The following is a 15,532-nucleotide window of genomic DNA, read 5'->3' as shown; positions in this document are numbered from 1 at the left end:
TTTTTTATCTGTTATATCCTATTCGCGTAGAATTTCTTGTACGCGAATGGGCAAGACACATTATGGCACTTGCCTTGTTTATAAATATGTAACAATTTGTAGAAATTTGGTTTCTTATGAATCTGTAGCTGGCAACTAAGTAGTTATATTTAGTAATCTCTAAATCTGATCAGGAAATTATCCACTGCTCCTTTTTTAGTTGACTGTGGCCACCACTAATTTTTGCCCCTTTTAATAGAACATGCTGTGATGATAAAGACAGTGCACCTTATGTTGCAGAGAGATCAAAGTTGGAGATTAGTTTTGTTTGCTCCTTTTAATTTGTCTGAAGTTAGCAGTAATATGTGTCCAGAATTTTATACCTACCCAAAGGTTCACAATTAAAGTGCCTTATGAAATCGTGGTAAAAATAAGAAAACAAACTTTCAACTTCTCTCCTCTCTGTGTGCAGTCACCGGCATTCTACCGGGTTCGCCGCTTGCTGACCAAGGGCCCAAGCCCAGCCGTTCTTAGCTGGACCTTGCCTGCCTTCAGCCAGCACTTCAAGCTGGACACAACAGTTCCCACATCTTGGCAGGGTCCGAGCTTCTTCACATCTGTGTCTGAGAAACGTAAGTCAAAGAGATGTGTCTCTTTAACTCTTATCTGTGTCTCTCTGAATTATTGCATAGTGTTTCAGGTTAAGCTTCCGAAACTTCATTTTTAGTTTTGCCTGAATTGGTAAAGGTGCAACATTAGGCTATGAAATAGTTTATCAGGAAGTGATATGATTATGCTTGTCTGTTCAGGAATTGAAACATACAAAACATATCACAATTTAGGTAAGAATTAGGTGCAGAAGCTTGGTGTCATATTTTTATGATGATGCCCACCTAATTACGTATGATGACAACAATTATTATGTAAATGATTTTGTAACAACCCTCCTCTCATGTGATGTAAGAAGTTTTCTCAGACTTGAGTAAAAGGATGAAGTGTTACATTTGGCACCTGCTTATTTTGAATGCAGCTGTAATCTCTGATGTGTACTTCTTTTTTTTTCATGGAAGCAGTGTTGATGGTTAATCATGGGATTTGTTCTCTGTGTTGGTACAGGAAACCCCCTGGTAATTGTGGCCCGGCATCTGAGAGAGAAAATGATCCACAGCATTCTGAAGGGGATCCTGACACAGAGCCCTGAGGATGGAGATGATGCACAGAAGAAGAGAAAGAGGTATACTAAACAATCTTCCTTTCTCCTAGTGACCTGAAAAAAAAATTGAGCTAACCTCTTCTACTTTTTTTTAATGTATATTCTCCTTATTATTACAGATGTATTTTGGACAGGGCTTGGAGAAAGAGGAGAAATTCTGTCTTCAAGAATTCTTATGGTCATAGGTGCAGCAAGCTGATGGACAGGAAGATTTGCTTTGACAAGAACTTAATCTTGCCTGAAGGTTTTTTATGCTTCCGCCACGAAGTGTCGCCGGAGGCATTATGTTTTCGGGTTGTCCGTCCGTCCGTCCCTCCCTCCTTCCGTCCGTCCTTCCGTCTGTCCGTCCGTCCGTCTGTCCGTCCTTCCGTCCATAATCAATTTTGTGGACAGCGTAACGAAAAAACTGTGAGAGGTATCCTAATGAAACTAGGCATGTATATGTATGAGTGGGGGAAGTTGTGCCTATCAACTTTTGGGCGCACATGCTCAAGGCCAAAGGTCAAAAGGTCAAGGTCAAATGCCCAAAATTTCACTATTTCCCCTATATCTATGCAATGCCTGGAGGTATTTTCTTGAAACTTGGTGTATACATGAACTACCAAATAAAGATTCCCCACCCAGAGAGAGCTTTGGGTCATGAGGTCAAAGGTCAAGTGAAAATGTTAAAATTTCACTTTTTTCTCACAAATATTTCAAGGAGTCTTCATGGAACTTAGTATATATGCATGTACTGACTGGCAGTGATCATTTAGGGAATTTAGGGGTCATGGGTCAAAGGTCAAGGTCAATTCATCAAAATGTCATTATTTCTCTCTTATCAATGCAATGCAAGCAGGATTTTTTCTTGAAACTTAGTGTAAGCATGTATCATCCAATACAGATTCTCTTGGAAGTTTCTTGCCAAAAGGTCAAGTGAAAGTGCTAAATTTCACTTCTTCTTTAAACTTATAAAAGGGTCAAAAGTTGGATAAAAATCCTCAAATCCCCAAATACCTGCACTCTTAGACAGTATAGCCATTCATCCAAATAAACCTAGTTCAAGGAAAGTGAACACTCAATGCATTTGTGACAAACCTTTCATTTCAATATTTTGCCAGTTATGTGAAACTGTCATCACACATTGTCAAGACATTGTGCTATAGACCTATTCGGAGAACCATGCATTATGGCGGAGGCATACCAGTCGCCATAGCGACATTTCTAGTTTGTTTGTTTGTTTTGTTTTTTTGATTAATCTTATACAGCGGGGAGAATGGCTGGGCAATTTTGACAGTTCTCGGCAATTATATCATAATCTCTGCTACAGTACTGCAAACATGAAAGATTTTCTCTGCTCTCATGACATTGTGGCTGCACTGCCTTGCACAGTACAACTGTATATTCAAACATAGACTATCGGTAATCAAAGTAGGTGTCTCAAGATCAAGTGGACATAGGTGATCAAAATTTCCCCTCACTGGATATATCTTGTATGTGAGCATGGAATAGATATTAGAAATTCAGGTTTATTTGTGAAGTAAAGATGGAAGGAGAAAATGTAGTATGGAGGAGGTGAACAGGGTAAACCGAGATAATAAATGGACCATAGGAAATGCAAGTTCTCAATTTAGTACTTATAAACAAAGTCAAAATGTATAGTTCTCTGCTTAGTCAGGGCAAGTGCAAATCCCTATACTCCTTCCTCACTCAGCTTGGAGTCACTTTTTATGCTTCAATTTTTCTCAGCAGTGGCAAGAACCATGACTTCCTCATGTTGCTGAACTGTTTGAACATCTCTCTTGAGGAAGCCACCAACTACCACCAGCCTAACATCGATATGAGCTCAAACCTGCAAGCAAGAAACGGTAAGCATCTTTGATGTGAGCTGCTATTTACTGAAGTTGTTGCATGGATTTTAAGTGAATTGACAGGAAAGTGGTGTATGTGTCTGCAAGAATGACTCTTGAATAGTAAATGGTTGACTGAAGAACAATATCTTTGTTCTGTTTGTTTTCAGATCACGACCCTCTTGCTCGTTGGTGGATCAACCTGCTCTTTGTGGCGGCTTATTGGCAGATAGGGGAGGAGGAGAAGGCTGAAGACTACTTTGCCTGTGTAGACTCTCCCCCACCAGAGCTTGAGCATGAGGGGTAAGATAGCTGTGAATGACAAATGTTTATGTAGGAGAGACAAGCATGATGGCTGTTACAGAATTACTTTCACTCCCCATTTTCCTCTCTCCAACCCACTCCATGCAATGTGTATGCTAAGTAAATTTTGAGTAGCTGACACTGTAGTTTCATGAGAGTCTTGTGTAAATTTCCCCTCAGAGATTACATTTGCTCATCAGGTGGAAGAAGACAGTTTTGTGAATAATATTCAAGCAAAAGGATACAGATACATTCCACACTAGAAAGACAGTTGTGTTCATTCTTTTGTTGTAAGCTATGTGGCAGTGAAAGGAAGAGAGGAATACGTGCTAGCCCTGAGTGTTTGTGTGCATAGCAGACCAATGTATTAATCAAATCTCTTAATTTGTTTTCCTCTCATTCCACAGCTTCCCCTTGGCTGCCCTCCAAGCCTACAAGGCTCGCCGTGCCCTCCTGGCTGCCACACCAAACAGAGTGCCCGACGAGTGCCCAAGGATGTTGGACCTTGCTAGTGACAACCTGGTTCGCAGCATGGATAGTTGCCATCCAGGAGAGAGCCAGGAATCCATCATGGTAAGTCCCTAGGAAACACCATCAGATATTTGAAATGAATTAGAAAAAAAAAAAAAAACTAAATGAAAATTGATGCATCGGTTGGGGAGTTTTTATTTCAGAGGCACACTAGTAGTTAAGTGTGTACAAATGCAATGAAATGCCTGGAAGAGTTGTAGAGCAGTTTTTGTCTCGCCCACCGGAGGTGAAGGCGAGACTAAGGGATCCAAATGGCGTCCGTCCGTTGTCCGTCGTCCGTCACAAATGTTAAAGTTTACCTGCAAGACTCTCTTATGATGCATAACTTGGCAACTGTTACAGCAATGGCAGCCACACTTGGGTGATAGAAGCACTAGGGGTACCTTCATGTCATGGTGCCGTTGGAGGTCACAGGATAAGGTCAAAGGTCATTTGAGGTCATACGTTAAAGTTTACTTGCAAGACTCTCTTATCGCACGTAACTCGACACATGTTGCTACAATGGCAATCAAACTTGGGTGATGGATGCACTGGGGGTACCTTCATGTAATGGTGCCGTAGGAGGTCACATGATAAGGTCAAAGGTCATTTGAGGTCATACGTTTAAGTTTACTTGCAAGACTCTCTTATCACACGTAACTCAGCACATGTTGCTACAATGGCGATCAAAGTTGGGTGATGGTAGACGTCTCTTGGGAAGTTGAAGGTTACCACAAGGTCAAAGGTCACAGACAGGGGTCAACGAACTTTTAGGGCCCAATGTTAAAAGGGCATTGTACCGGGTTTTTTTTTTTTTTTATATGTTGTTCTTTTAATTCTAAAAGACCCAGCGGTGCAAACAGAATCAAAATTTCATAACGATTAAGTCCGTAATTTAATGTTAAAAATGGAACTTTTTAGGTGAGAATTATGCTAATGAGCTGACGAGCCCGGATGTTATGATGTCACAGGTGCTCTCACTATTACTGATTACAAGTGCTCGCATACGCGTGCGTTAATTCGTATCGAGTAGCAGACGACGCTTAGGCCTAATTTAGCTAGCAGGCGGTGCTTGTGTACTGTTCTATCCATGTAGATATCTCAAATTCCACTAAACCAAATCGCACCAAAATTACAGGATATACTTCATAGCATATTTCAAAGTATTCTCTTATATTTGAACGAAATCAGTAATCGAGAAGTTTCAATATTGACGTCGACTTTCAAGTCGTCACTCAAGAAAAACTCACTCTTCGCGAGAAATCTTGGCGAATGCAAGATGCACAATCTAGAACTGAAGTTAGCCGACTAGTACTGTGCGAACGGGGAATTTACGCGAGAACTAAACTCAAAAGTGTAATGATTTTTGCGACTTGTGTGATATAGGAACTACATTTTTCATTCAACTTACCACAAATAATTTGTAAATTTATTTATTGCCCCCGATTACTTGAAAGATTTGTCTCATGATATTAAATGGCTAACTTCAGTCTGTGCGTGCGCAGCAGGTAGGTTAGGGCCTGGCCGCAATCACTCGTGTTAGTCGTAGAGCAGATTATTTTTAGCGACACCGACAGGAAAGTCCGACATCTACACTTACGCTTCCCGACATGTGATTTGTTTCCAATTAACGTGAGCTGTTGGATATGAATCATAAAGTATTTCCTGTGAGTTTGGTGCCATTTGGAAAGGTGAATTTTGAGATATCTACATGGATACGGAAGTACGCTAGCACTATACCTACACCAGCGCTGGGATCGCGAAGCAGCGACACTGTGTTAGAATCTATGTGGTCAGGCCACTCTTCCGAGATATGGGTCCTAGTAGGCCTACTGAAACAAATTGTTAGATCTAACATTAGTCCTTGGTGTAAATAACACCACTATGAGATTTATCTCGACTACAAAACATCGGAAATCCATAAAGCAGATACCTTACCTGAAAAGGGGTCCAGATCTAGATCTGGAGTCTGGACTTTCGTCTGGACTTTCGTCTGGACTTTCTTCAAGTTCTGGCAGCAGGGGTATTTAACGTTACGCTGTGCCTTATTAGCGCTGTGCACATAGGGCCTACAGCTGCAATGTCGACGGTGAGTGAGTGTAGGGCCTACTCATCAAAACTTGGACTGCCACGTAGAACCTACTCCTTGACTGCTCAGTAGTCCTAGTCCTAGTTCTAGTATTTCAGAGTCTATGTGTACTGGGTACCGTTTTCATCTCACTAAGCGTAAATCGTGCGTGTCGTTGAAGAGAGTCTATCTACCTTTGGATTTAGATTCACTCAGCCCTCATCTACGTTAGATAGTTTGAACTGGCGAACCATGGCGTCATGATCATCAATGCGTAACGTTACTTACACACAGTCTTCTATGGGCAGCACGTTCGGATAACAATGCCAATTTCATTTTGCATATCTGGAATTTTCCCACAAGTTTTATCTAAATAAAAAGCTGTTGAAGAGATTGCTTTTCAAGATTAATAGATATTGTTTAACATGTTTATTATAGCTCCATATTGCAATTATACTAAATAACAGCTTTTGCAGTACTTCGTGTGAGATTTCATCAGTAAATTGGCATTATGTGGTTCGTCTTGCTAATGTCGGAGTTGTGCACCAAGAGCACCTGTGACGTAGGCCAAATTGTGTGGATCGTTCCATGGCTTGCTCGTTTTCATTTTTTTCAAAAAATCATTACAGGCTTATCCTGGGTTTTAGAATCCTCTCTTTCCAGTAGTAGGCATCAAAAAATGTAGATTAGAATTATCAGACAATTAGAAAATGTCAGTACAGTTTTCTTTTAAGTTTTTAGGGCGCATTTCATTTATGGCTCATAACTTTTGATCCCTTTGTCCGTTTGTGACCAAACTTGGATGAAAGATGTCTCTTGGGAAGTTGAAGGTTACCACAAGGTCAAAGGTCACAGACAGGGGTCAACAAACTTTTAGGGCCCAATGTTATGTTTTTAGGGCGCGTTTTGATTGTGGCTCATAACTTTTGATCCCTATGTCCGTTTGTGACCAAACTTGGACGGTAGATGTCCCTTGGGGAGTTAAAGGTCATCACAAGGTCAAAGGTCATAAGCAGGTCAATTAACTTCAGGGAGTTATAAAAAATATTAATTCCTTGTACGCGAATGGGCGAGACACAATTTGGCACTTGCCTTGTGTATGTCAAGAATCAAGATTGTTTCTACCAGTGGTTTGATGGAAATGTGTAATGAAAGATTACAAGGGTATTTAGCAGCCAGGATTTAACTAGACTTAGCTCCTTTTTTCTTTTTTTCTTGTTATGCCTCCGCCAACGAAGTGGCCAGAGGCATTATGTTTTTGGGTCGTCCGTCCGTCCCGTTTTGTTTTTGTCGATATCTCAAGAACCGTGTGGTGATTTTACATCAAACTTGGTATGAGGGTGTTTCCTGGGGGGATAATACTTTGTTTGGATTTTAGGGTCATGGGGTCAAAGGTCGAAAGGTCAAGTGAAAATGTTAAAATTTAACTTTTTTCTCCATATCTCACAAATATTTCAAGATATATCTTCATGGAACTTAAAATATATGCATGTATTGACTGAGAGTGATCATTTAGGGTATTTATAGGTAAGGGGTCAAAGGTCAGGGGGTCAAAGGTCGAGGTCAACTCATCAAATTGTCATTATTTCCCTCTCATCTATGCAATGCCTGTAGAATTTTTCCTTGAAACTTAGTATATGCATGTATTACCCAATACAGATTCTCTTGGAAGTTTCTTGTCAAAAGGTCAAAGGTCAAGAGAAAGTGCTAAATTTCACTTCTTCTTTAAACTTATAAAAGGGTCAAAATTTGGGTACAAATCCCTAAATACCTGCACTCTTATTAGACAGTATAGCCATTCATCCAAATAAACCTAGTTCAAGGAAAGTGAACATTCAATGCATTTGTGACAAACCTGTCATTTTTAATACTTTGCCAGTTATGTGAAACTGTCATCACACATTGTCAAGACATTGTGCTATAGGCCTATTCGATTCGAAGAACCTTGCATTATGGCGGAGGCATACCAGTCGCCATAGCGACATTTCTAGTTTTTTTCTGTTTAGAATGGTGTGGGGTGGTATTGTGGTGAGTGGGTTTCCAAATGATCAAGGGTAGTTTGGTGGATCACTGATGGAAATTGGTGTCGACACTGGAGGTAGCCAGTCATGCAACATTTCCAGAGGGTCAACTCATCGGACTGTCCAAACAACTTGTCGCTGTGGTGCATTGTAGTTGCATTGCATGCACGTACCGCTAATGCAGTGCATCTGCAGTGCAACACAGAGGCAGGAGCTGCAACTGAAGGAAGATAGCAACAATCGACTGGATATCTATATCTTGTGGCTTATCTCTCACTGTCAGCTTTTACTACAGATTAAACTTGAAGGAGACCTGGACCATGAAAGCAGTCCTCCTTTTGATATGGTTAGAAAGGTGTCATTTGCAAGGATGGGGTTGGGGGTACGTGAAGGAAATACCCTTCATTTCATAACTTACTTCTTCTACTGCGCCTTGAGCACGTTGACTATGTGGAACTGGCGCACTATAAGTACCCTGTATTGTTAGTATTATTATTATTCAGGATCAGACGTATACAATGTAGGCACGACAAATTTTTTGCAGCAGCATTAGTGTGTGGACAAAGCTGCACACTATTCAAAGTATAGTTAGAAAGGTGTCATTTGCAAGAATGGGCTTGGGGTTATGTGGAGGAAATACCCTTCAGGAGCAGATGTGTACAATGTAGGCATGACAAATTTTTTGCAGCAGCATTAGTGTGTGGACATTGCTGCACACTATTCAAAGTGAGGATTGCTGTTTGTATGCATGTAAATGTTGGGGCTTGTCATGCTGTGTTGCTTCGGTTAGTTGCTCCATATTACTCCTCAGCTTTGGTGGTTAGCTAACAGACGTGTACATGAAGCTGTGATGAACAACTACCGTGTTATCTTACTCCTCAGTTGGTCCAACTGCTAGTGGTTGACTGGCTCCTCTCGACACGGTCCACCATCTGGCAGCGACGCCAGGGCTCCAGCTCCACTCCCTCCCCCAAGGCAGAGCTCTCTACCTTCCAGCAGGATCTGAACTCCCTCCGCAAGCTGGCCAGCAACTTCCCACATGTCAGCTCGAAGGTCACTCTGTACGAAGCGGTAGCACGCCTGATGGCAGGTGCCAACCCTGTCCGCACTCAGGTTCTCCTTGACCGAAACCTGAGAAAAAGGGTCACAGATCCCAAGCAGAGAGGTGGGCATTGTACATGTCATGCTTAAAGGGGAACTCCTTTCCAATTATGAGTTAGTTCGTGGTAAAATTTTGATTGAAAATTGGTGAAAAATAAGGAAGTTATGACATTTTGAAGTTTCGCTAATTTTTCACGAAACAGTTCTGGAACGGTCAATATGAATATGCAAATGGCAAAGTGAGCATGTCATACCCTCACAACTTGCCATATACTTTGTACATAAGATTTTGAAATGTCCAAATTTCATTCAAAGGCAAATATGCCTGAGGCTCAAATCCTGATATATCTAACTGATCACTATTCTGAAGTTATTCAACCAGGATTAACATCATGTTTTAGACTTCAACGACAAAAACATTGAATTTTCATCATTTTTTGTACATGATCAACGGAAAATTGTGAGGTTATGTCATGGTCAGCTCACTCATTTGCATATCCATGCCACTGTACAAGAACTTATGCAGAATTAAGTAAAATTTCAAAATTTTCTAATTTCCTTATTTTTCATCAAATTTTAGTCAAAACTTTACCATTGAATTTGAAAGATTTTACTCTTTTTTATCAGACTAACTTGTTTTTTGGACTGGATTTCCCTTTTAACTCTATTTTAACTGGGCTATTTTAGACCAAGTTTTTACTGGGGGGGTCAATTTGACCCCCCCTTCAGATCTCGGCCGCCAATCGCGCGATTGCCGCAAAATTTTGCCTGAACATAGAGCCGGATGCTATCTACAAGATTACATGGTCATACAAAAGAAGAATATTGACTTTCTATTTTTAGTAAATTAATTATGCAAATTAATGTATGAAATCATAGTTCCACCTGTAACTCCATTAAAAAGGCTGAAAGATTGCTTAAGTTTTGTGTCAGAATTCCTCAAGACACATCAAACAATGTTCTTGTAAAAAAATAGCACAATCAAAATCAATTTCTTTTGTTTTTATTGTTTTGTTAATTTCTTATGTATTTTATTGTTTTTTCGACCTTTTGTTTTCTATTGTTTTTTGGCCAAAATTTGTTGCAGGGCCGTTTTCATGCTTTTTAGGTGATCCGAGTATCCTCTCGGATCACCTTCTGTATCTGTACGGATTCTTTGTTCTTCTTCTTCTTCTTTCTTTCTGGACAAAAGTTGTGCATCTACTTACTCAGAAAGTTCTCAGAGTATCAATTTCCAACTCATACCATATATGTATCATGTCCCAAAGACGACAAATCTAATGTATCATAGTGATCAGTCGACCGTGACGTCACTATGACGTCATTATATGAAAACACATTCTCAATCATATCTCATTAATGGAATGGAATTTTTCAATGAAATTCACGTCACATATATTTCAAGTTATGCACATTCTACTCATGTTCTCAAAATTCATATTTTCTCTTAAAACGTGCGCGTACGCGCGCGTTGAAATATTTGTATGCTCAAATCGAGCTCAAAATTTTTTTGCACACGTTTCAGACCATTTGGAGCATTTTTTGAAAAATTGAAAAAATTGGACGGACGCGTACGCGCGCGCACATATACGCACGCACAGCTCATATGCAATATAAATTTCCCGTTTTTTCACATTAATCGGATGCCTGAAATGTCAAGGAATATTTCTACCAAGTTTCAAGTCAATCCGACTCAAAATGACGTCATACGGGCCCGTCAAAGTTGAAATTCCGCGCGCGCTTCAATGGCAATATACAGTGCAACAATGCCGAAAAACTGCCAATTTTAAATCCAATTTCATTCGTCAGGATGGACGGTGACCCCCCAATTTCTTTATATATTCTGAAAGCTGATGAATTGTACATGTCATTTCATGGGTTGGCAATGCTGGAAAAATGTTTAAATGATATCAAATTTCTTAATAAAGTAAAAGTATTAAATTTTCAAAATGACGTCATCGAATTTCAAGTTCACTCGAGCATATCTCACTAATCATTTGCCAATTTTCACCCAGATTTCAGTATGTTGTAGCTTATTAAATGCTCTTTCATTAATATAATAACAGCATTTTGATTGGATGACGGCATCACCTCGTAAAAATGGATTGAAAGTAATCTTGTCAAATTTGACCAGTTTACGTGTTATCTCTATGGAAGAGCAGTTTTTCTGAAAGTGAAAATTGACACGACTATCTTTCTCGAGTACTAGCTCACTTATGCTTCGGTGAATTTCTCCCAAATTTTAATATGTTGTAGCTGAGACTTTGGGCTATCGGGAGTGTGCCCTTCGTTTTTTCATACGACATCGGCATCACGTTAAAAAATTTGTTTGAAATTAAAGCTTATCTTCGATGTATTGAGATATGTCTTTCTTTCTGCAACTTTCTATGCAATAACTCAAGAAAGACAGCCCCTATCACCCCCATATTTTGCACATGTTTAGTTCATGTTACGTACATTATTTCATAAAATAACAACTACTTGATCGGACACCATCTTGGGTATGTAAATTAGGGTCAAAGGTCATAAATGTTTTATCCTGTATCTTGGTGAATACATGTCCTATCTTTCCCATATTTTGCACACGCAAAGACCATGTTACAAGAATCATTTCACAAAATAACCACTTTTTGCTCAGATGCCATCTTCGGTGTCCAAAGTGGGGTCAAAGGTCAAATATACTTCATTCTGTATCTTCGTTAGTGTATACGGAATTCGGTACCAAAGATGGCAGGTCTGACTCCTTTTTCTAAATGAGAATCCAAACATAACACGACCAATGTCCCTAATCTCAGATGAAAACTGTATGGTTATGCCTTTTGGGATCAGGACTTAAATCTTTGATTTCCAAAAAGATCGGATCACCTAATTTGTCAGTCTTGACAAATTCCGAGTCTAGTTTTACATTAGAATTGTTTAATTTCTATGATTAAAAGTTGAAATAATCAAATTTATATCAGTTTAACAAAAAAACACAATTTGCATTGGATTTGCACATGATATCATGAATTTGAGCTGTTTTCGGGTTGAAATGCATATGCAAAACATTACGTAACTTCAGAATGGTGTACCCGGACGTCGCAAATTTGGTCTCGAGATATGCGGGAGACTTCAAAAGAAAAAGTCATGAAACGACGCGGCAAAATCTTTGCGCGTTGCAGAATTGCGGCGCAAAATGATTTGACCCCCCCAGTTAAAATAGGGTTAAATGGTGTCAAATTGTAGTAATTTGGTGTTAGTTTTGCTGAAGCAAGTTGCATATGGTACAAGTTGAGCATATATATGCCACAATTACAAGCAATGACACACAAGGCTTGTATCTATCGTTTTTGTCCAACCTCATTAGTTGCAGAATTTTGTTGTATGTTCTGTACCGTAAAGTGAGAACTTTACATTCAAAATGCATGTGATTGATCTCCAATCTTGCTTACTTTTGACATTCAATACTACCTTGAGCCTGATTGAGCTTCCTAATAAACATGGAATTTGCCCAAGTGGATTGATATTGTGATTGACGTAATGTGAAGGAAAAACCTTATTCACTCTTACTCTCAGAGGAGAAATTGCCGTCAAGGGTGAAACCTGGAGGCATTTCCTTGATTGACTGCTCTTCATTAAGAATGTCCTGTGCTGTTCAACTGAACCATTCGCATTCCATTCATAGTTGTCATTGGATTTGGATTTTTGTCATGCAGAGCGTGAGGAGGCTCCCACAACTGAGCGGGACCGCGCCCAGTCACTGCTGGTCAAGAGCTGTTACCTCTACTCCGCCATGCCAGCCGACCAGGTGGAGCGAAAGAACCTCCTGAACGATGCTGTGCGCTCCCTGGAGAAGGTTGGTGACAAGCGCGGCATGCAGAGCTGCCAGCAGATGCTGCAGTCACTGCAGAAGGCAGGGTCACCTCCGACAACCAATGCGACAGTGACCACAGCCTGCTGCTAGACGAGGATCCCGGTTCTTGTAACCTTGACGAATGGTAGCAACTTAACAGTGAATGCAGTTTTGCATTATCAACTTAGCAGATCAGTTGCAAGTGTTTCAGGTTTTGGTTGTTGTCCATTTTTTTTTTTTTTTTTTGTCTTACTACATGTGGTTAGTGTGAAATAAAATGATTGCAACTATTTTAGTGACAAAATCCAAGATGTGCTTAAAAACATTGAATTTGTATACTGGTGAAGTGTTTGTATTATGCACAATAATAAACCAAGTACCCAGATGTAGACCTGAATATAAAACATGCTTTTGCTTGTAACTATTAGTATCCCAATCAAAAAGCACTTCACTGCATACACAGGGTATCCAAATATATAGGTATTCAACCACACAGAGGGGTACAGGATAGAGAATATAATGTGTGTCAAATTTTGATGCTGTACAAACCCTTGTGATATAGATAGGTATAGTCTTAAGAGTCAAAGTCTGTTATCTTGCAAGCCCTCATCAGGATTTCAGTGAATTAAAAATGAATATTTTGTTTGTTGTATTTGTTGATATAAATGTCCATTGAAAGCAAGGAGCTCAGGCACTGTATACACATGTGATGAGTGTTTTGACTATGTGCTGTAAATAATATCTTAACTTTGTATATAAGATTATTTGAGCATGTTAGAAAGGGAATAGATTAATCAATTCTCACCTGTGGATGGATTGTGATTTAATGATTAAATTAATGATTTTCTTTTTGAATGAAAAAATGCCAATATACTAATTTATTTTGTTCTTAAACATATGCTCCTCCACAAGGGAACTTCTGTGACATCTGCTTAATGATTTTGATGAAGAATTGTCAGAATCAGGGCTATAACATATTTCCAATTATTTTAGACCCTCTTATTCCATCTTTTCTGTAGTCACTGCAGGAAAGTTCTTGAAGGATTGATTTTTTTTTAGTTATAAGTATTATTCATGATTACTTCTCTGAAATACATGTACATTGTCTCCTGTTTTGACAAACTCCTTACGTGAAGTGATTTTCGATTGAAGTTATCTACATGGTGATGCTTTGATGCCACAAAGGATTTAACAGCAAAAAAAAAAAAAAAAAAAAAAAAATGAGATGTGTCATTGTTTCAGTTCATGTGCTGAAAATGTTTGGAATGGCTCTATCATGGAAACAATCTACAATACATATTGTTCATTGTACCTAAAGGAACTTTAAACAACATATTGGTCAAGGGTTAATATTTGGGGGTTTATGAATATTGCCAGTACATGTGGCTGTGCATATGCCAGAATTACCCTTAAACTTCCCAAACCAATGTGCAAAGTGAATGGTAGGAGAGGTGATCAAAGTGATAGTCACTCTTAGCTGACAAAAATGAAGGACAGTGCCTGCTTGATGTGAGCAGAGGAGCAATTGTTGCAATAGCAAAGCCTTTCAGGCCTGGAATCACTGAATTATGTACAGTACAAGTGTATACTTTGGTTTAAATTGGTCATGCTTGGAAACAAAATCAAAAGAAAACTGACAAACTTCTTCACATCTCTTAAGGTTTCTAGTTTAAAATGTTAATGACAATAATTACTTTTGCATGCCTCAAACCTTGTCCAGTCTTTATGAAAACTGGGGCATTAAAGGGCTAATGACTTAACACTTCATTTCAAAGCTATGAGAAATGGAGGTGTTAATTTCTCTGTACAGGATGCCTTCTGTTCTTTTTTCCTAGGTAGTATTCATTGTGATGCTCATTGTGATGTCTGTGTTCTTTTCATACCGTCAGTGAGGTGTCTGGAAATAAAGGCAAATGCAAGCATGTACCTTGTAGAGATGCTCTGTTCAAATGTTTGTTTTTTGGGTTTGTGTGTGTGTGTGTGTGTGTGTGCATGCATGTGTGTGTGTGTGTGTGTATATATATATATATATATATATATATATATATATATATATATATATATATACATATGCTTTGAGTGATATGACTGAAGAAGTGAACAAATATGCATATAATACTTGATAATATGCATGGTAGCCACCACTTATACCTTTCCAAAAAAAAACAACAACAATGTTTTCATATGCTTTTTAGCTCCACCGGAGCAAAAAACTCCAGTGAACTGTTATGATCATTCAGCGTCCATTGTGCATCATAATCTTTTTACAGTTTCATCTTCCTCTTGAAAACCCCATGACGGATTTTCACAAAATTTGGCAGGTACTTGGAGAGGACCAAATTTGGGGCTTCTCTTTTTGAAAATGCATTTTCAAATTTTCACCAAACTTGGCAAGTATCATGACTGGTCTACAAAGAAGTAGACCTATGGAGCAATCATTCTGTAGATGAGTATGATGCGAGTGCTTTAAGTTTGTTCAGGTCAAATCAAGGGGTGCCCTTGTTTGGTAGGGAGACCAAAGTGGGGCCAACTTTCACATTTTTATCATTAACTTGAAGAGATGATCAAATTTGTCACCAAACTTGGTAGATTTATTATCATTAAGAGTAACAGAATACCTTAACGTCAGTGCAAATGAGCACCTTGCCCCCACGCACCCAGGGGACCCTGAAGCCT

The 15,532-nt window shown here is 39.2% G+C and overlaps 1 protein-coding gene across 3 annotated transcripts in view; it reads left to right on the top strand.

Moving 5' to 3' along the window:
- Positions 1-14,789, top strand: part of LOC140234637 (sterol regulatory element-binding protein 1-like) — a 49,635-nt gene extending 34,846 nt beyond the window's left edge. For 2 of the 3 annotated variants that reach the window (XM_072314668.1, XM_072314667.1), the window contains 7 exons: positions 452-611; positions 1,096-1,213; positions 2,921-3,039; positions 3,192-3,324; positions 3,732-3,897; positions 8,806-9,088; positions 12,720-14,789. In XM_072314668.1, the coding sequence (XP_072170769.1) occupies positions 452-611; positions 1,096-1,213; positions 2,921-3,039; positions 3,192-3,324; positions 3,732-3,897; positions 8,806-9,088; positions 12,720-12,967 (1,227 nt within the window). In that variant the 3' untranslated portion in view covers positions 12,968-14,789. The remainder of the gene's footprint in view (positions 1-451; positions 612-1,095; positions 1,214-2,920; positions 3,040-3,191; positions 3,325-3,731; positions 3,898-8,805; positions 9,089-12,719) is intronic. The other variant, XM_072314669.1, reaches the window with a different exon arrangement.
- Positions 14,790-15,532: the final 743 nt, after the last annotated feature.

Source organism: Diadema setosum, chromosome 11 (genome assembly GCF_964275005.1).
Source record: "Diadema setosum chromosome 11, eeDiaSeto1, whole genome shotgun sequence".
Taxonomy (NCBI): Eukaryota; Metazoa; Echinodermata; class Echinoidea; order Diadematoida; family Diadematidae; genus Diadema; species Diadema setosum.
Note: the sequence above shows the minus strand (reverse complement) of the source record. Positions and strands in the feature narration are given on the sequence as shown.